General features: G+C 39.7%; 1 protein-coding gene across 2 annotated transcripts in view; it reads left to right on the forward strand.

Moving 5' to 3' along the window:
* Positions 1–19950, forward strand: part of LIN28B (lin-28 RNA binding posttranscriptional regulator B) — an 84447-nt gene that overhangs the window by 45224 nt on the left and 19273 nt on the right. For both annotated transcript variants that reach the window (XM_088538336.1, XM_088538340.1), the window contains exon 3: positions 2054–2238. In XM_088538336.1, the coding sequence (XP_088394462.1) occupies positions 2054–2238 (185 nt within the window). The remainder of the gene's footprint in view (positions 1–2053; positions 2239–19950) is intronic.

Genomic DNA, 19950 nt, shown 5'->3' on the forward strand with positions numbered 1-19950 from the left:
GAAAAAAGGAAAGTTAGCAGAGATCTCTGGCGGTCATTGGTCCAACCATGTGTTGAAAGCAGGTCATTTAGAGCATTGTCAAGGTGACTCTTACTATTTCTAGGAAGGGAAATTCTACCACTTCTCTAGCCTTCTCAGTTTAAGTGTTCTGATGATGAACAGATTCTCTCAGTATCTGGGTGGAATTTCCCCTGAAGCAACTTGGGCCTGTTGCCTCTTGTCCTCTCCTTGGGGCATCCTAGTGAGGAGTATCTCCATATCCTCTGTAACTATGAAGGTGCTGATTCTTGTGCTCTGTTAAAAGTCAGTGAAGTTACGTCAGTACAGCCTGCAGAGGAAAGCAACAGAAAGGCTGTTTGGGGTGGGATTTAGATGCCTGAACAAAAGTGTCTAGTGCTATTTTAGATACCCTAGAGTATCAGGGTATCAGTCATCTGCAAGAGACGGGCAGCTATGACTTTCTCTCACAGCAGTAAGCAAATCATTGGCACCTCAATGATATGCCTGTACTGTTTTGAGAGGAGTCACAAGCCCAAATTCGTACTGAATTTAAGTCCATGCTGGACAAGCCCAAGTACCCTGTGGGTGGACAGGGTGTTGTGTCGCAGGCTGAACCTCTGCCCGGGGGATGAAGGTCCCTTTTGTCCTTGAGAGGCTGTCACGCATCTACCTCAGGGCAGGGAGCTGAGCTTCAGATCTTTTCTATAAGGATTCCGATATCTCGTGCCCAAAGCATGCATGAGGTTTCCCAAAAACCTGGACTCAAGACTGCCCCAATAATCGTGCCATGGTGCTGTAATGTGGGTGCAGGAATTGTGGGCCATGTCAGGGATTGTGGCAGACTTGGGTAGTAGATACGGCTTACGCCGTCAAGTGTCACTTGGCTTTTTTTGACACGTAGCTGAGTGGGAAGGTGTCTGTAGCGAAGATTCTCTTCTTGACTCTGTGGTTCAGCTAAGTGAATGCTGAAGAACTGAGTGAGAATCAATCAAGATGCATTTTCCTCTTTACTGTGAAGACTTCATGAGCAAATGATGAACCATGTTTCATATCTCTTGTGCCAAAAAAAAAAAAAACCCAATAAATCAAACAAGCAAACGTTTGGAAATTGACAAAGATTTTCTATTGCTCTCTGTAAATCCAACTAATCTCATTCATGCAAGGTGTAACTTACAAATAAATCTTAAGTGCAACAAGTGTCTATCACTTTATTACTATTTTTTAATATCTTTTTGCTTTAAGTGTTTGGTTCATCACACCTCTCCTGGACTATAGAGCTAGCATTCTACATATTTATAGGAATTCAGATTAGAGTAACATTTTCAGTGCATTAAAATCAACAGCAAGCTCCTGTTGATTACAGCCTGTCCAAGACTTAGCTAGTACAGTGTAATACACAAAGAGTTATCCGTGTTTCTTTGCATCACTATTTGTGCTGGTGACAATGATATCCTTTTCTGTGAATTAAATTACATATGTAAATCATTCTAACAAGATGAAATTCTTTTTGATAGTGAACAGAAATTTAGCAGCTCAGTTGGGGTATTTAATTGTCATATTTCAGTTGACTTTGCTCCTGTCCTTTGTGTTCATTGTTATCATTGATTCAGACCAGCAGAACTATGTCCCATATACAGGGAAAATAAATGACAATAATTTTGATAGTAAGTTGATCATTTGCTCAGAAATGAGCTTTTGCTTTTTTTTTTCATTTAATTAAATAACTTTTTCAGACTCCTAAAAAGAACGTTTTCTTAAGAATGCAGCATTTACTGTACTTTTTTCACATCCACAGCATTCAACACAGAAAAAAGAAAATACTATTTTGGTTCTGTTCTTACTAAAAATAAGATCTTGTTATTTGTTTAGTGTTGAATGATGTTTTCAGTGTGTCCAAGACTGTAGCTTGCTGTATCATCTACTAGCCAATGCAGCAAGAAGTGTTACTCAACCTGCATGTATGTGTTCCAGGATAGTCATTTGTTCTGTTCATTATGAATGTAAATATTGTTTTTAAGGCAATGGTAACCAAGAGTATTTTTCCTATTTACAGAGCAAGCTTTACATGGAAGGATTTAGAAGCCTAAAAGAAGGAGAACCAGTGGAATTTACTTTTAAGAAATCTTCCAAAGGCCTTGAATCAATACGGGTAACAGGCCCTGGTGGGAGCCCCTGTTTAGGAAGTGAAAGACGACCCAAAGGGAAGACAGTACAAAAAAGAAAACCAAAGGGAGATAGGTAATTACCTTGCTTTGCTATTTGTTCTTCTTCTCCTTTTTTTTTTTTTTTTCTTCTTTGGAAGTTTTTCTCAAATTTATGTTTTGAGCCTTTGTTCATTTGTGAAAGGAAACTGTTCTGTATAAATTTGGCTTTTATATGTAGCCTAGTAATTTGACTGAACTAATTTGTACCCATAGAACAACATAAATCACACACTCGATTGTTTTTACTTTAGAAAGCCTATGTTGGCTTAGAGGAAGCGTGTAAAGGAATGTAATGTTATTTTGAAAATATTGCTATTAGACTGAAAAGAGAGGTCAGTCTGAATGCAGGTGAAGTCATGTCATGTTTGGTTGAGAACTGTGCATGCTAAAGAGTATGTTGTGTGCAGCAGGGTTTTTAACTGTGCATCAGTAGTTCCATATAGAAGAAAGTGTAAGTAGTGTAGCTAAGGTTGAAAGTCTAATATTAATGAGATGTATGTAATTTGATTAATTATATTTTTGCTTATTGAACAGAACATCAGGCTTTTTTCAAAAGGGCCTTATGGTCTGCAGAATGACTTACTCTTGTGATATTATGCTGTGTTTTACAATTTGGACCTTAGAGCTGCACATCCTTACACAAGTGCAGTGTCTGACCTTGCGTATTGCTCAACTTCACTTTCTGCCTCTAATGGCTTGAGGAAGTTGTATAATAAGCTGAACTGTGAAGCCACTTGCACCTAGTTCCACAAAGGCAGTCTTGCTGTCCCAAAGCTTCTGTATTTCTGTATTTGTGTGAATATCACTTCCACCTGAATTTCCCTTTTTCCTCACAGTGTTGCCAAGCCCAGTAGCTGTAACAACTGAGATGAAGGAAAATATATAGTTTGTGAAGGTCTGACTGTATTTAGTACATCCTAGTAAGAGCATCCCAAGAGCTAAGTTCTCCCTTGTAGTATTTGATTTATGGCATAACTCTTCCATTACAAATTCTAAAACAGGAGATCTTGGGAAACAGAGGATCACCTGAAAAAGAAGCGCAGCCTAGCCTCTGGAAACTGGGGATTAGAAGCTTTCTCCTTTTTTTTTTTTTTAATCAAGAACTGGAGACAATATAATAGTTGTCCTCTTTTTACCTTTTTCGTTAAAACTAGAGGACATGAACAAAATGTATTGCTACTGAGTGGCTGCTGTAACAGAGCAGAGTCCATAGCCACAAGGGGAGGCTTTGTAAGCAGGACAAAGCTTTCTTTTGGGTTGGTAGCATATCTGCCCTTTCAGAGCTGGGTTGCATGCAGTGGCTGTTAACAATTCAGTATTTCTTTTGTTTTATTTAAAGATAGTCTTCCAGTTTAGTTGTTCTTTATCCATTTGTTTCCCATGGACTATAATTAGTAATCTGTGAAGGATATTAGGATTATCATTGTTACTGATGTTTCATATTACAGTGACAAATGTGTAGTCATGCTATAGTGATACTGTTGTCCAGTTTGTTGCGCAAGCGTAAGAGGGAAGGTGGTCCTTGCTTCAAAAAAAATATTGAACTTTAAATAGGCAGGATGTAAATAGACCAGGAAAAAAAAATACATATTTAAGGAGACACTGATTTGAACAAATGTATGCAGCTAGGATACCGAGTGGAGTTAGTGAAGAGGGATGGGTATTTTCAGAAAGTAATTCCTATCATCCTACGTAATCTAAAATAGATGGGATAAATCTTGCCTCTTGACTGTTTCTTTTTGTGGGCTATAAAGGGAGCCTAGCTGGAGTGCTGTCAGTAATTATCTTACACGTCTCTCAAGTTAAGTGAGATGAATCCCATTCTCAGTTATGTTTTGTCGTAGCTAAAGCATAGAGAGAGAATTGAACGCACACACTTTGAAAAATGGTGCAGGAAGGTGATCCATGAGACAGTGCACTCTTTTATGTCTCATCTGCCCCTAAAGAAGGAACCATGCAAAATTAAATTAGATTTGCATATGATAATGTGGACAAAAACATCTGCCCACTTCTGTCTTCCAAATTTCAGTTATGCTTAAGTAGAGAAGATACCAAACATCAGGAGAAGCACTGACATCTTCACTCGGTGAAGAGTAGTGTCTTTGCTTGCTTGGAAGGAGAATCAGTTTCAATACGAAATCTGACCAGTAGAAAGGAGAGAGTTGAGAGGAGATTTGATCAGCATGTTCAAGTACCTGAGGAGTGACTGTAGGGAGGAGGGGGCCAGACTCTTCTCTGTGGTGGGCAGTGACAGGACAAGGGGTAACGGGTGTAAGTTGAAACACAGGAAGTTCCACCTCCATGTGAGGAAGCACTTCTTTACTGTGAGGGTGACAGAGCCCTGGAACAGGCTGCCCAGTATATAGTAAATGTAACCCACCCTTTCAAGATACAGTTTGGAAGAAGGGAAAGTGAGGATAGAGAAAACAGGTTACTATAGTTTAATTTTAACAGACCAGGAAACTTTCAAGGGAAAAATGAGTGCAAATTCACTTGTTTTAGACAAACATTTCCAGTGTTTTCTGTGCCAAAAGGGAACTACACGAAGGACTGTGCTATTAGTCACATTTTTTTAAGACTATGATACAAATATCAAGATACATTAATGATACATATATTAAGATTTTAAGATTCAAATTTATATATCTGGAGAGTTACTCTTTAGTGCAGTGTGTATTCAGATAAATTTGACCTGCAGACCTTTGGCACAATGTTAACGAAGATGATCAATGGTGCTCCCAGGACAAGAATGTAGGGTTGGCATTGAGACCCCACGACATTGTTCAGGATCTATAAATATCCCTAATAGAGAGCCAAAGTCAAATATTTTTTCAGCAGAGTTTCTGTACTGTTGAATCTGCTTTGCTTGAATTAACCTCAGGTGGAACATTTGGGGGGAAAAAAAAATGGCGGGGGAATTACAAAGTATGAGTAACATTACACCTGATTAAATCAATAGAATAAAGCAAGAGGAAGGGACAAGGAAGAAATAACTAAGCATCTCTCAATTCTAGTTCAGCAAGTTTCATGCTACACTCTCCTAACAGCACCTGGGGCAAGGAAGCTTCAGATTGCACCAGATTCCACCTCTGATGAATATAACATGCTGGTCTCACCCTCCACCCTTTAATTCATTGGGATTAGTTTTAGGAATGGGTTTGCTGTGGGGTCAGAGGAGGGGTTGTTCATACCAGGCTGGCAGGGGGAGCATTGCAGTGGGGACCCATGGGGACCACCACTTACTTTGTTCTCTTGCACAAAACCTGCCGTATGGAAAGAGGTCCCTCCATCCCACTATCCTGTTTCCAACACTGGCGTGTATTTACGGAGTCAGTCAGTGTAGGAGTAGGGAAGGAGACCTTCCATCTTGGTGGTTTAGGCGTTTGTTCAGTGCCAACACCTAACTCTCAAAAGGCAAATAGATGTTGCTTTAAATATCTTGGGAGGGCTGGATCCTTCTACCTAGATCCTTAAGCACATTTTGAGGTTTTTTTGTACATCGTTTTATATATTTATAATTTATGTTATATAGGTTGTATTTACAATTTGCATATGTTCAAGAAATGTGTAGATGAGACAGGGAATGGTTTAGCAGGCACGGTGTTAAAGTGCTTATGGTTGGATTTGATGATCTTGAAGGTCTTTTCCAACCATAATGATTCTGTGATTCTACCATATTTAGGCAATAGGCTAGAAACAGTGTTAAGCAGCAGTATGTGATGAGCTTTCTTACCTGATCTTGTTATCAATATTTGCTGACTATGCCACAGTAAGCCACTAATGTAATATGAACTTCTCATTACAGACAGAACTTGCAGAACATTACTAGATTAAAAAAAAAAAAAAGCCAAATAACTTTATACTGTAATCTAGTGTTTTCAGGAGGTTATAGCTTTGCTGGACTTAGATCATTAGGGACAAAGTTTTTCAATATTTGATTCTTTCTTCAGGATGTCAGTTTGTTTTTGGAGTCTTAGCAATAGTCCAGATTTTTCCAAGAGTGGGTTACAATCAGAAAGCTTTTTAAATAAGAGTTAAAAGATAGGGGAATTTGGGTTGTTTGTTTGTATAGCTGTCGCTTTGTGCTTTGGAACGGAAGCTTGAAGCCTGGCTTGGAAATGGGTCTCAAGAGCCAGGAGGTTACCTGTCCTTGAATTTGTGCAAATCCATCCAAATCTAAGTTACAGGTCACTGGAAGGCGTTACTACATGTATTTATTGAACAGTCCTTGTTAAAATCTCCAGATCATCCGTCTGTGTTAGAACAAGTTCAACAACCACGCAGCTCCTGCATACTGAATATTTCAGCATATTTCCAGCCTCAGTATGCCCATCATGGCTGGAACAAAATGGGATTTCTAAGATAGGATAATTTCCTCATCAAAAGAAGATGAAAGACAGGTGGGCCAAGGGAAGAAGAGGAAACAAGTGTCCCTTGCTGGTGTGTATAGTGCCTGACATCTATGGGTCATACAACATTGGGTATGATTTTCCCTCCAGCCTTAGGGTGTACATAAACTTCAGGCTGTTCTGGAAATGTCAGCTGTAGTGGCTAAGTAAATTGTAGTAGCTACATTTCCTCATTCAAGGAGCTGTTTTCTGTTTCATGTATTTTTAATAAGGAAATTCACTATAAGGCAACTTGATTTTTTTTTTTTCAGTGTTTCTGGTTAAACATCTATGAATATATAGTGGCTCCATACGGCCTACTTTCTTGGGTGCAAGCAAGAAATGGGCTGTGCAGTTAGGCTCATAAAAGAACCAAATGCACCTTTGAGGTTAAGTGTTTATTGATAGGGCTGTTCATGTGTTTTCAGTGAAGCAGATTTCTGGGCTGAAACAACCCCGGGAACCTGATAGAAAGTTTGCCCAGTTTTCACTAAGTCATGTCCAAGCCTGATATACTTAATTGGGAGCTTGTATTAAGCACAGAGTAGAGCCAGAATAAAGATGTCTTAAATGTCTCTCTGAATGTGTAGACATTTTTCATAGTATTTATAATAAGAAATACAAATTTGTTGCTAAAGTAAGTAGATACAGTTCCAAAAACGTACAAGGAACAGATGAAGTGTGTAGGAAGGTGTCATTTTTATGCAGCCTCATATAGAGTAAAACGTCCGCGCACAGCAGATGGGTCTCTCAAGTACATACACTGTTTGCAGAGTGTTTTTCTTTAATTGGATGTCTGTTCAGGCCTCGTGTTTTGTGAGTATTTCACCCCCCCTTCACTGAGGGATGAGCTATTGCTTGTCTGCAGGATAACACAAACACATATTCAGAGCTTTACTGCAGTGTACTCATGTGCTTAATGATCACACTGTAGTTTTACTTTGGATCTGGGCAAACAAATTACTACAAAGAGTATTGCGGGCAATTTAGGAGCTGTTTTGTTTTAACGTGCCAGGCAGGAGCTGCTGCTTGAGTGATGAAGCTGTGGGGCAGCAACATACAGGGGAGGGCAGGGGCAGACACCTACACGTGGTCTTTCTTTCCCAGCCATCCCAGTTGAACCTGTTGCTCTTGAGACCAGCTCCTCTAACCCTCCTGTGACTGGAGGAATTTGAGATGGTCTCTTGTATCCTGCTCAACATTTTAAAGTGCAGCTCTTCTGAGAGCATTTTATTGTTTCTACCCTAGTGGGACAAGTACATGCTTTACTAGTGGTAGGGTTTTTTTCTGCTTTAGGGGAGCTTATGGGTGTAAGGGAAAAGAAGCTAATGCAGGCAACAAGAAGGGACCTCTACACACATAGATCATTTGAAAATTAAATTACGGATATGCTGAATAAAGATATTTTTGTTGGCACATTTAAATCAAGAACAAATATTTCCTTCAATAAGAAAGAAGACAGTTAAGACTAAAATCCATTGTTCTCTACTGGCACACACATACTCTTTCATGCTTCCTTTTCATCTCATGAGAGCTCATCTTGCTCAGAGTTACTGCTAAGCATAGTGCTTAATCACAGAATGCTTAAGGTTGGAAGGGACCTCTAGAGATCATCTAGTCCGACCCCCCTGCACACGCAGGGACACCTAGAGCACATGGCACAGGACTGCGTCCAAGCGGGTTTTGAAGATCTCCAGAGAAGGAGACTCCACAACCTCTCTGGGCAGCCTGTTCCAGGGCTCTGTCACCCTCACTGTTAAGAACTTTTTCCTTAAGTTCCTGTGGAACTCTTGATGCTTTAGTTACATCTTATTTCTTTACTGTTAATTCAAGAAGAAAGAACTGCAGGCACAGATATAAACTGCCTTTTCTAGTCTTGAAGTAATAATTCCTTACCTCTTAACGAATTTGGAAGCAAGAAAGAATTCGAGTTTTACATTTGTGAATTTTGCAGTTTCACTGAGATTATAGCTAACTTCAATAGGAAGTCAAAATTCTTTCAGTAAATATTTTTTAAAACATCATTCTTTTTTTCTGCAAATCTTCCTAATATAACTTCCCTCCCTTAATTCAAGTTTCCCTCACATTTTTTAGTTGCTTATAATTTTTTTATAATTCTTACTGGGTTTATTTCATTATCATACTATTACCTGAATCTTTCAAGTGGGCAGCCATAAGGGAAAAAAAGGTGCATGCCTCTTCACAGTGCAGTTCAGTGCACACTTAAGCCTGTGAGTTGAAAATAACAGGTAAGAGGGCATAATTTGAAGATTTCCCAGGGAGTGGGAGTTTCTTCTTAAGCTAATGTTGACTCTGATTTACAGACTGTTGTCCTTACTGCTTATGTGATGCTCCATAGCTGTCGATGAACTGAGAACAGAACAGGGCAAAACCTTAACTGCTGTGAATGTTTCAAAAAGATGCACAGACTCTGATCTGTGTAAATATTTAAGCCCCTGAATTCCTTTTATTGTAGGAAAACAGTTGTATTTCCTTGCTTTTCTTGATGTGTTGCATTCCAACATCACCTAGGAAAGGTACTCAAAGTATGCAGTAAATATATAACACTAAGAAAGATTATAATAGTGATTTCAGATGATGGAAGAATTGTCATGTATGCTAACTTGTTGAAAAAAATACCAAAAAGCCTGAAAGGTGGAGAAAGCTTAATTAAAGCATAGTTGCTAAAAGCAGATATTCCTACAGCCTTTTCTTTCATTTGCCTCAGATGATGAACTCTTCGGAATGAATAAAAATACTGGAACCCTTTAATTTCAAGTCAGAAAAGTCTGTGCAACAATCTAATTTAATCTAATTTCAGATCACTACAACTGTTTCTTTTATTAGCAGTGACTTCGTATTTCAATCCTTGACACTTTAAGATCAACCCTACTTAAATATGAATCATTAAAGATGTGAATTCACTTCAATATCTTGTCAAGCAGCTTAGCAGCTCATTATATGAGGAATGTATCACAGCAGTAGTCATCACCATATCAGTGGTGCAGTCACCCTCCTGTTATTCCCCTCCCTTTTCTAATGATTATAGCTAAGTTATTTATAACTGAATCAAGGTTTCCTCTGTTTTGAAAGGTTGCTCGAAGTCAGGCGCTAGTGTGCAGAGAGCTGGCACTTGCATGGGAAGGAGGTCCCTCCTTCACTGCTCCATGGAGGCCGAGGTGACTCCAGGAGATCTGGGGGTGTTGATCTGAACTAGGTCTTTCTGCAGTAGTTGGCTCACTGTGTGTTCCTCATTTACTGGGTGACAAACGTGAGACATCTGGATTTTGTTTTGCAGAACCACCACATGCTCCCAGCTGCAACTGTTGCTCAGTTTGAGCTTTGCCCTAAACATATCAGGTGCTATAAAATATTAAGTGCTCTGTTATAGGTTCTAACATTTCAAATTGGGCGCCTAAAGTAAGAGTCCTTTGGAAAATGGTTTTGACATTTTTCTTGTGCTCCAGAAACCTGTGTATTACCTTGAGATCAGTGGTACTCAATTTCATAGACACCTTGCAAAATAATTAGTGTTTGTAATGTGTCAAGGTATCTTAATGAGAGCCTCAAACAAAATTAATATGTTTCTGTAGTGTTCAAGGTTTGGACGGAAATGGTGGTCCGGGCATTGCATTAAGTAGGATGTGAGGAAATATTCAATAACTACCATCCAGTTTATGCAGCAAATAAAAAAAAGGCCATCAGCATATGTTTTTATATGGTCATCTTATAGTTTATAGGCTGTTAGTGCAGTATAAATTATTTCCTCCTTTTTTTTTGAATACTGAATTTGTAGGTAATGGGTAGAAATTAGCTTGAACACTGTTACCAGGTTTGAGCATTTGGGCTGTTTTGGGTGGCTTTTTTGTTGTTGTTGTTGTTTTTTTGCTTTGAAAAAGGACTGGGATGTTCTAAGGCAATGAAGAAGCGTCTAGTTTCACAGAAGAAATTGCCCGTAGCCAAGGAAGAGCAAAGGTGGCGGTGCAATAACAGTGACACGAGGCTGGCATTATTAATGGAGTGGATGGAGTTCAGTAACAGAACTGTGGAACAGCTAAGGAAGAAAGAGTTGTGAAGAGTCATTATGAAATATGGGAGTGAGCTATACAATTTCTTTTCTTTGATCTCCATTCATTTATACTCTTATTGGTATTGAGTCTTCTGGCACTACATCTTTTACAATGAATAGCTGAAAGTACAAAAAAAAAATTGATTTAAATTGCGCTGCTGTCATCCCGAATGGCTTTCTTTAGCCTAGAAGTAACTTGAAGTTTTACTCTTTCAGCTGTTGGACAGTTTAAATGCTGAACTTTTAATTTACTTTAGACAGTTTTGAAAACAATAGCAAAGCACGGGCTGCATTCTTTTTATTGCCTGCAATTAACGTTGCAACAAATAGCCTTTGCATCAAAGTTTAACTAGAGTGCTTTGATTTTTGATGATAAATGGGTAACTTTTGACCAATACAGAAAGTTGAAATAGTTAAAAGTTTCATATTTAGCTTCAAATTTGCTAGTGTTTAATTTTAGTGGTTCTGCCTTTCTGTTGTGCTAAATTTTAATCATACAAGCAAGAGAATAGAGTGTGTGCGTGCCAGTGCCTATGTCTGCATAAAGAGACTGGTTGTTCTACACGATTATGTGGTTTTACTTATGCTTCTTCCCATAATGGTAGGGAATCATCAGTAGCATTAGAAATTATGCATAGCTCAAACGTAAAGATTTTTTTTTTTTACCTTCATGAAGGTTTGATTTTTTTAGTTTGCTTTATTGAGTTGATTGAAATAACTTCTATTAAGTATATGAAAGATTCTTTAATTTGTCATTGGTCCACTTTATTCTTTTTTTTCAAGTTTTTGCACTTAAGTGTACTCTTTGGGAATTATGATTATTTCCTTGCCTAACCAGTGCTAAGAATATGTGCTCACATCTCAATAGTTACTTAAAATGTGCTAATCACTTCAGTTTTTCTAAGTCAAAAAAGAATCCATGGAGTCTTTTAATTTACTTTTTTTTTTTTCCCCAAGTAGATCAGTTGGAGCTTATTAAATGTGGAAGTATTGTTAATCATTTTTAGAACTTTTGTCCTTATGTACTTTGTATAACAAAAAAAATCTTGGAGTTGAGAAATAGTTTTGTCAAATGGGACTAATATGTTAACCATGTATTTTTAACTCAGTGAATCCTCATGAAGTTCTCTTTCTCTTTTGCAATCTATACTTTTCATTTACATGTAAGAAATAAATTTTTAGTTTTTCCATGAGATTTGTATATGCATTGACCAAACAAGGAATCTTTTGTAGGACTGATTTTTGCAAGTAAACAAGAGAGTAGTCTCACCAAGAAGCAGTAAAATTTGTATAAACTGCTGCTGTTTTATTTTCTGATTTAGCTATAGTATGCTTTCACTCTTACAAGAAAACAAGTTGTGTTGAAAAATGCCTGTGGGGGAAAAATACTACTTCAGAATGTAAGGTTTACAAACAGTTAGAACATACTTGTTCATGGCTAAAATGTTGACTCTAAATTATCTCCCTTCTAGAGCCTTCCATTTTTATCTTTGAAGTTCACCCATTTCGTGTTGATTCCATTGGTTTTAGTTATTTGGTTTTTTTATCAGAAAAAAAAAATCATGTTGTTTAGGTCCTGTCTTTTTAAACTATTTATGACTCTAATGCATCGAGTTTGTGTTTTATAAGGTATGTGGAGCCAGATTTTGGAATTTGCTTTTTTAGTGGTTCTTTTGTGAAGGCGAAATCTTTCAGGCATGAATTGATAGTGCAGATCTTTTGAGGTCTGTCTGTGCTGACCTCTGGCCTCCGTTCTTAGGAGGTCAACATCTGAGGGCAGGAGATTAAGGCAGTTAAAAGATTGGAATGGGAACTGGAATGGAAAAATTAGCCAGCACATTTTGGGTGGAAAACATCAAAGTCATCAGACAATTTGCTTATTTTAAACTCAGTTTAAGGGTAACAAGCTAATTGTACTGTGTTTGTTGATGCAAGCAATTTATATTATTTGGGCAGATTAACACTGACGACTTTTTTTTTAATTGGAGAATCATAATGTCCCTTCAATATCAGCATGCTGTATATTTTGTATACTAAATGTTTTGTTTTGTTTTTCCCACCATTATTTGTAATATAATAATCCAGGACCTGATATTGCAATCTCTCTACACTCGATTAGCTCTGTTCCTTTTAAGTAGCATCCAGGAGGACTAATTACATGAGTGTAATAAGTGCGAGTGAGCTGTTGAAGACCCCTCACTCTCATTGGAGGATACAGGTGCTCTCTGTAAATGGGAAGTGTTATTCTTATGTTAAAAATGCCTGATCATAATGCTTGAAGACATTTGTGAGCATCTGTTTTTCTTACAGCTTTTCAAATGTGAATTCTTTTTTGATGCAAACGTGTCACCAATGAATGTTTTTTCAGGGATTAAAAATTGCTTTAAGAGAAAACAGCATTGTCTGTTCTCATCTGTCATAAGTGGAAATGTATCAGGATATCCTAAAAAAAAGGGGGGGGGGGCAAAAGAAAAAAGACTAATCTTTCACTTACTCAGTTGATTTCAAAGATATTTACAAAGAGACAACTTTCCTCCTCAGAAAACTGTGCAAATGGAGGATATATATAAGCAATTACAGCTTGCAAAGAACAAATAAAGTGTCTTCAGTCTCACATGCAGGAAAAAAAGACATAGTGTTTCAGTGGGCAAACCCAACTAGCAGTGAAATAAAATAAAAAGGCATGGTCTTAAAGCTCAGACTCTGACTAGCAATGTATGGATTCCAGTGCTTTTGCTGTAGTTAGGTCTACTGATTAATTTAAAATACTATAACATACAGTTAAGCTCAAGCAGGCAGCCGTCTTTGTGTTTCACTGTATAATCTTGGCACATCATCCTTTTGGTAAAGAATATAAGATATATGAGGTTTAAACCCCTCCTTCACAAGCTCATAATTTTCCAAACTATGTCTTGTGGTTGAAGCTTTCCCTTTGCAGGAATGTTCCCAGCACCCCAGGAGTACCACCGTGGCTGGTTGTGCACCCCGTCACCCGGAGCACCACCGCAGCCAGGTATATCCCCCATCACCAGCTGGGAGGATTTGAAGGGACAGGATCAACCCTGGTTCTGCATCTGGATGTACATTCCTCCAGTTGGACTTCTAGGCGAAAATCGGGTAGTTTGTGGTCAGCCATTTTGTGACTCTCTCTTGTGAGCGGTGTCCGCAGTTAAATCAATAGGCAGGAGGGACGGGGAGCCTGGTCCGCCCTGCGGAATGGCTTTGTTTGCCTGCTTGTGAGAACACAGAATGACGGCCACCGGGAATCACTGAGAAGGAACAAAATACTTGGGTTGACAAAGGGAAAACAGTTCAGCAGCTCCAAAGATATGTGGCTGACATGACTTTGGATAACTTACTTGTTTGCTAGTCCCCCTTTCCGTCGCCTCCCTCTGTTCCGCCTGCTTAGGTAGCTTAGATAGAAAACTCTTCAGAGTAGCAGTTCTTTCTTTTTTAGCTCATGCAGCACTTGTAAAATCACTGCTGTTTTTAATTACAGTAATTGATTCTTGGACATTTGAATTATTAGAGAGCAGTGATTTATTTTTCTTTAATCCGGGAAACCTCTTCCCCAGGATTTTCGTAGGAGGTGTGTCCTGTTTTTTAACAATTCAAACATCCTGTCTGTAAGCATGCTTTCCCTAATTATCTTTTGGAGACCTTTTGGAAGTAGTCTATAGGTTCCTAAGATCTCCGGATAGAAAAGGGGGAGCTTTTCATCACTAAATTGTTGTTGGATTAGTTCTAACCGTGCTAAGAAAGGCCTCCAAAATTGGTGTGTAGTAGCTTGCAAGGAGGAGCACACAGTTTGCTGAGTCTGAGGAAAAGAGAATTCAGAACTCAGGAAATTGTAAAACAGTTTTTGAATGACTCAGAAATGTTATTTAGATTTTTATGATGAAGCTTTGCTTCATCATTTTGGCTTGGTCTATGTGCAAAATAGAGAATCTATACCCTCACTTTCTTTGCATGTTCTTTTCACTACAAAAATTTCCACAAGGATGGACAAAATTTACTAGAAGTACTGAAAGTCATATTTTCAGGCTTGTGTACTTGTGAAGGTTGATATTTCTGCCAGTGAAGATTTACCAGTAGATTTCTGTCTGCAGAGTTCCCACAGTGCTCATAGAATCAGTGTTCCCGAATAGACTCTTCTAATTTGCCTCAGCTGAGCCATTTCCTTACCATGAACTACTATAAAGAGATGATTTCTTATGCTCTGCTTTTTAGGGTTTAGCCTGTACTGCCCCCCTTCTTTTCAAAGTAAGAACTTACCAGAAAATGCCTTTTTTATTAATGTAGCTGAGTTGAGAAGGTTTCAGAAGTCTGGATTAGCTGTGGTCTTTGTTGTTGTTGTTGAAAGACCTGTTGTTTTTTGTGTTTCTCTGCCTTCAATTTGAAAATGAAGAAGTCAACAAAGAATCATGTGTTATTTTTCTTTGTAAGTAGTGGTTATAGTTTTTTCCCAAATCCTAGGTGAGCTTGAGTGCCTTGAGATACTTTAGGTGATAGCTATTCTTAAAAAGTTCACAAGTATACCTTTAATATATCTATTTTTTCCTAATGACCAGGTTTGTAGGTTAATTCGTGCAGAAGAACTAATTAGATTTCAAAACTTTGGAATTTGGTGGAATAATAATAGTCTGCACTAATGTGATGTTAAGATGCATGTAGAAAATTGACTTTGATCGTGAAAAAGGTCAAATCTATTGCATTCACAATATATTTGTGAAAGGTTGCCTCAACTGCATTGAAGAAAGTGGGTATCAAAGAGGAGATGACTTAATCAGAGGTTAGTTCAGAATGAGATGTACCTATTGGTGACCTCGTCAATTAAAAAAAATATAGCTTTTATAGTTGCAAGGGAAAGCTGGCAGGAACTGAATGATGCTTCTTGCATATAGTCATATTTCCTTTCTGTACTGAATTTTTGCCAGGCAAACTTTGCAATATGTCTGTTAGGCAAAATGAAGCTGTATCAGTATATCTGTGATGATTTATTCTTATTAGGACAAGTAACAACGGAAGTAAAGATGTAGTGATACGAGCTTTCCCCTGTATGGCCTTTCCCCTGTAAGATCATTTGAGAGATTTCACAAACTCGCAACATTTCTTGAAATATAAATTGTAATTGAAACTGTGAGTGAAAAGTATATGAAAAACAAGGTGATATTTGTGTTGGAAATTAATGATGGCACTATATGCATTGTAAAGCACACTAATTACTGTAGTGGAAACATCCAGCTGCTATAATGAGATGCTGGATGGGGAACAGGATATCACCATGCTCCCTCTCTATAGTAGCAGGTGGTAAATTTGCTTAAGCTTGCATCTTTTGTTACACTGTAGAGGACTGCAGTTTGTGTGTGGCATATAAATCTGTTTTCATTTAATTTGCAAATGTTGTGTTAAAGCAGATTCCCATTTATTAAAAAGAAAAAAATCCACAGGGACTGCTTCATGGTGGTTCTCACTGAGAAGACTTAAAATAAGCCTGTTTCCCCTTCTCCCCCCAAGAAAGTGTTATCTTATTAAAGGATAGTTCAAGTTTGTCAGTTTAAGAGTCCTTATTTCTTTAAAGTTTTCAGCCTCTGTAGTGGCAGGAGTACCTGCATATGAGTAAGTCCAAACTGCCTGCAGTGCCTGGGAGCAGAGCTGGGCTGGAAGGGAATGGTGGGATGGGGAGCGTGCTGAGTGGGCTTTCCAGGCAGGAGCCAGGTTGTAGGTTGTGGGACAAGCAGGGATTGGGGCCAACCAGATTAAAGGTGGGCAGCGCTTGCCTCCTGATGAAGATCAAGGCAGCAGGGCCACTTGTGAGCTAGTGCTGTCCATGAACAGATGATTTCATGAATGGGTAACTTCCAGGGTCTGTTAGTTCATTTCTGCTGAGATTCAGGAATGTTGTAGCTCTTGCTTTTCTTTTATCCTTTTATTTAATTTTATTTTTATTTCCCCAGGAAGGTGAGGAATAGGTTGAGTAACTTCTTTAATGTGCATATTTTGTATTGCCATGAGGCGAGGCTCTCCTCAAATGTGACACCGCTCTCTACCAGGGCTTGTTCGGGTTGCCTTGAGGCTCCTGACTTGGTGGCTGCAGCTGCCCAGGGTCTACAAACACTCCATGCGTGCACAGACACGTGTGTTGGAAAAGTGCCCGTTACCTGAAAGCCAGTAAGAGCGACGGTGCGAGAAGTGTGGTGAGGGAAAGAGGCCGTGCACGCGGGCCGTTGCCCTGCTGGAGGTGGAGGCGGCGGCTCCCGTTTTCCTAGTCGGTCCTCCGAGGAGAGGCCGTGTGCTGCGCAGTCCTGCGAAACGCGCGGTTCCCCTCCTGGCATCGCGGGCAGGCCGCTCGTGACGCTGCTGAATGTGCGCCAAGGCAGAGCCCACCTGCATGGTCAGGAAATCCAGCCAGGGGAGTTCTCCTGAGGATGCTAAAATGGATGCAGCCTTGGAGACCTGCGTGGCAGTAGGTGACAACCGCTGAGTTCTGCCTCTGGTGCAGCCCCGCTCTGCAGAGACAGAGCCTCGGTGGGAGGAAGGTGCGGGCTGGCAGACATGTCTAGTGGGCGCTGCTTCACAAAGCGCAGCTACCCCCACACGTGCCCTCAGCACACGGGCAACCCTCTGCAGAGCTGAGGGAGGCCCTGGCCACGAAACAGTCCCAAAAACGTATTTTGTTTAAGGGGAATTCGAGACAGATTCCTTTGGGTTTGGGGGTTAACTTACAGTTTATGATGTCCATAATTTAATGAATGGAGAAGTTCTTTAAACAGGCAGTAAATGTACACATTTAGGTTATCATACAAGTTATGAACGTCCTGTGATTTTTTTTTTTCCCCTTTATATGTGTTTGTAAATTATTTCTGCTGGATATCTAGATCCTAAACTTACAGCACCTGGTTTGGTATCTTGGGCTTGTGTCCATTAGTACCTAACCGTGTTCTGGGATTCTTCCTCTTCACACACTACCTCCTCTGCAGACACAAAGCTAATGTATTGTGTCCTCTGCAGACACAATACCTAATTCAGGCTTGCCAAAAATGTCCTTCACAGTCAACCCAAAGATTCAGGCAGTTGTGTTTCACAGTCCAAATATTTTTTATAGTTCACAAGTGATGCCTTTTAGGATGTTTTTCCTTGTTCGAGAGCCCCTGTGAAGCCGAAAATAATAAAAAAAATCAGAAAATGGTGCATCAGTAGTTTTAGAATTAAAACATACTAGGATTTTTTTATTTGTCTCCACTGAGCTGTGTATATATATAGAAGAAACAGGGATTTCTAAGCACTGGACAACATAACAAATTTAATCCCTATTCATTATTTTCTCCTGTAGAGTGACTGTATCTTTAAAAGAAGTGGCTGCTGCCTCTAATTCCGCAAGCGTATCCTCTCGAAGGGTGCCGTTTCACATTACAGCAAGCTGCCTGGCTGCCCTGCCTCCCGGGAACCCCACAGCAAACCTCAGCTCCTCTCCCCGCGGGGTCGGTGATGCTGATCTAATCCCACAGAGAGCCAGTTCAGGGAGCAAAGCCGGGAGAAACTAATCCTGCAAAGAAAGCACCGAGAAGCAGTGAAAGAGGATAGGGTGGTGGTGGTGGAGCAGCTCTTGATAGCGGCTCAGCGCTCGGTTGGTTTAACCGTAACACGAAACCGTAGGAGAGAGGCGGCATGAAGCCCGCTCTGCTCTCTGGTCAGTGCCGCCGAGGTCTTCCCTGCAAAGCGCTGGTGGCCCTGGGCTCCCGTGCTGCGAGCAATGGGAGTCCTGCTGCCACGGATGGCAGGTGGCTGTTTAGGAACCCATGCGGGTTCAGCGAAGGACAGAGGCAGGAACACAAATCCCAAAACAGAGTTGTTTGTGGGCATCGGTGATGGCCATTGGTATAAACAGGCATAGGCAACACCTTACGAAGGATTTGGGGTGTGTTCCTTTGCTATTCGAAACCACCAAGCAAATCTGAACTAAATGACTCCATTCCACATCAGTTCTCTGCAAGAATGATGTTCTGTGCTGCTAGCAGCACGGCAGCTTGTGGTTTTCCTGACTGGGGAAGGAAAACAGGGTGGGGAGAGCAAATCCCACCTATTTTAGGTACTTTTGTGCCCCCACACCATTAACTCATTTGTTAACTGTGAAGTGAGGAGACAGGGAGAACTGAGACGTTCAGAAACACATTGCTTATTTAAGACTAACCAGGAAGCCTGGAAGTGACTGGAAATGTGAGCGACATTCCCCATCCCTGTGTTTCTGACATCCTCCTGAGTTTAAACTCAGAGGGACCTTTAAAAGCCGCAAAAAACAAGTTTAATTTACCATTAATTTCTAGTTTGGAATTTCAGTATGACAGAGCAATACACTTTTTTTTTTTCTTTCTCCCTTTGAGCAGTTAATCCTCAAAACTTGAAGATCTGAGCCATAGGCTCTGGGGAGTACAGCATATTATATAGTTACAGAGCTCTTCCTTCCTTACCAGCTTCCTCCAAGTGATCTGTTTATTTTTTTTTCTACCTCTGTTGCATTAATTATAACTGCAAATGTTGTGAACGAGAAGACAGCCAGTCTTCAAAACTTATCCATAAATACCTATCAATTGGAAATATATGTTATATAAAGCCAAATTGCCAATGCTGAGATAATAAAGTAGTTTTATTGCAAGTCTGTCAATTGCCCACAATTGCCAGGGACATTAAAAAATGCATTAAAAGGAAGCTTTGATCCAGATTTTTAAAATAATTTTTGATAGTCAGGATACCTTTTTTACTGAAGACATGATATTCGCGGCTAAAGTTGTGATCTATCGATTAACCCCCCTTTCTTTAAGTTTCCTACAAGACAGCTTAAGCTTTTCTTATCTTCAGCACCATAGGAAAGTTACCAACTAGATTAAGTTGTACTAGACTTCATAGAAAGAATTTTGCAGCTCTTACGTACGTGTGTGATGTTAAGCCTGGAGGCAAGAGGTAGGATAAGGTGCGGAGGTGCAAACGGCTGCCTCTGAAAGAAACGAAGCCTCAAGGAAGTTTAAAGTGCTCAAATTAGGGGATCCAAATGCTCTCCACTCTGGGAGACTGCAGAAGTAGCAAGTGTCACATCAGCCCAGGGGTTTTAACAGCTCTCACTTGGGGATAGCAACTCCTGGTTGAAGAAGGGAATAAAAGCAGCAAGCTAGTCTCTGTCCTTGAAAGATGCACTGCAGATGTGCTGAGATGTATCATACCTCTAATAGAGAGGATCTGGAAGAATTTCTAACTGGTTAAAGTGTAGCTTACACTACCAGAGGTAAATTGTTTC

This window comes from Tinamus guttatus, unplaced genomic scaffold (genome assembly GCF_059628265.1).
Source record: "Tinamus guttatus ecotype Peru unplaced genomic scaffold, ASM5962826v1 Tinamus_guttatus_pri_ptg000046l, whole genome shotgun sequence".
NCBI lineage: Eukaryota > Metazoa > Chordata > Aves > Tinamiformes > Tinamidae > Tinamus > Tinamus guttatus.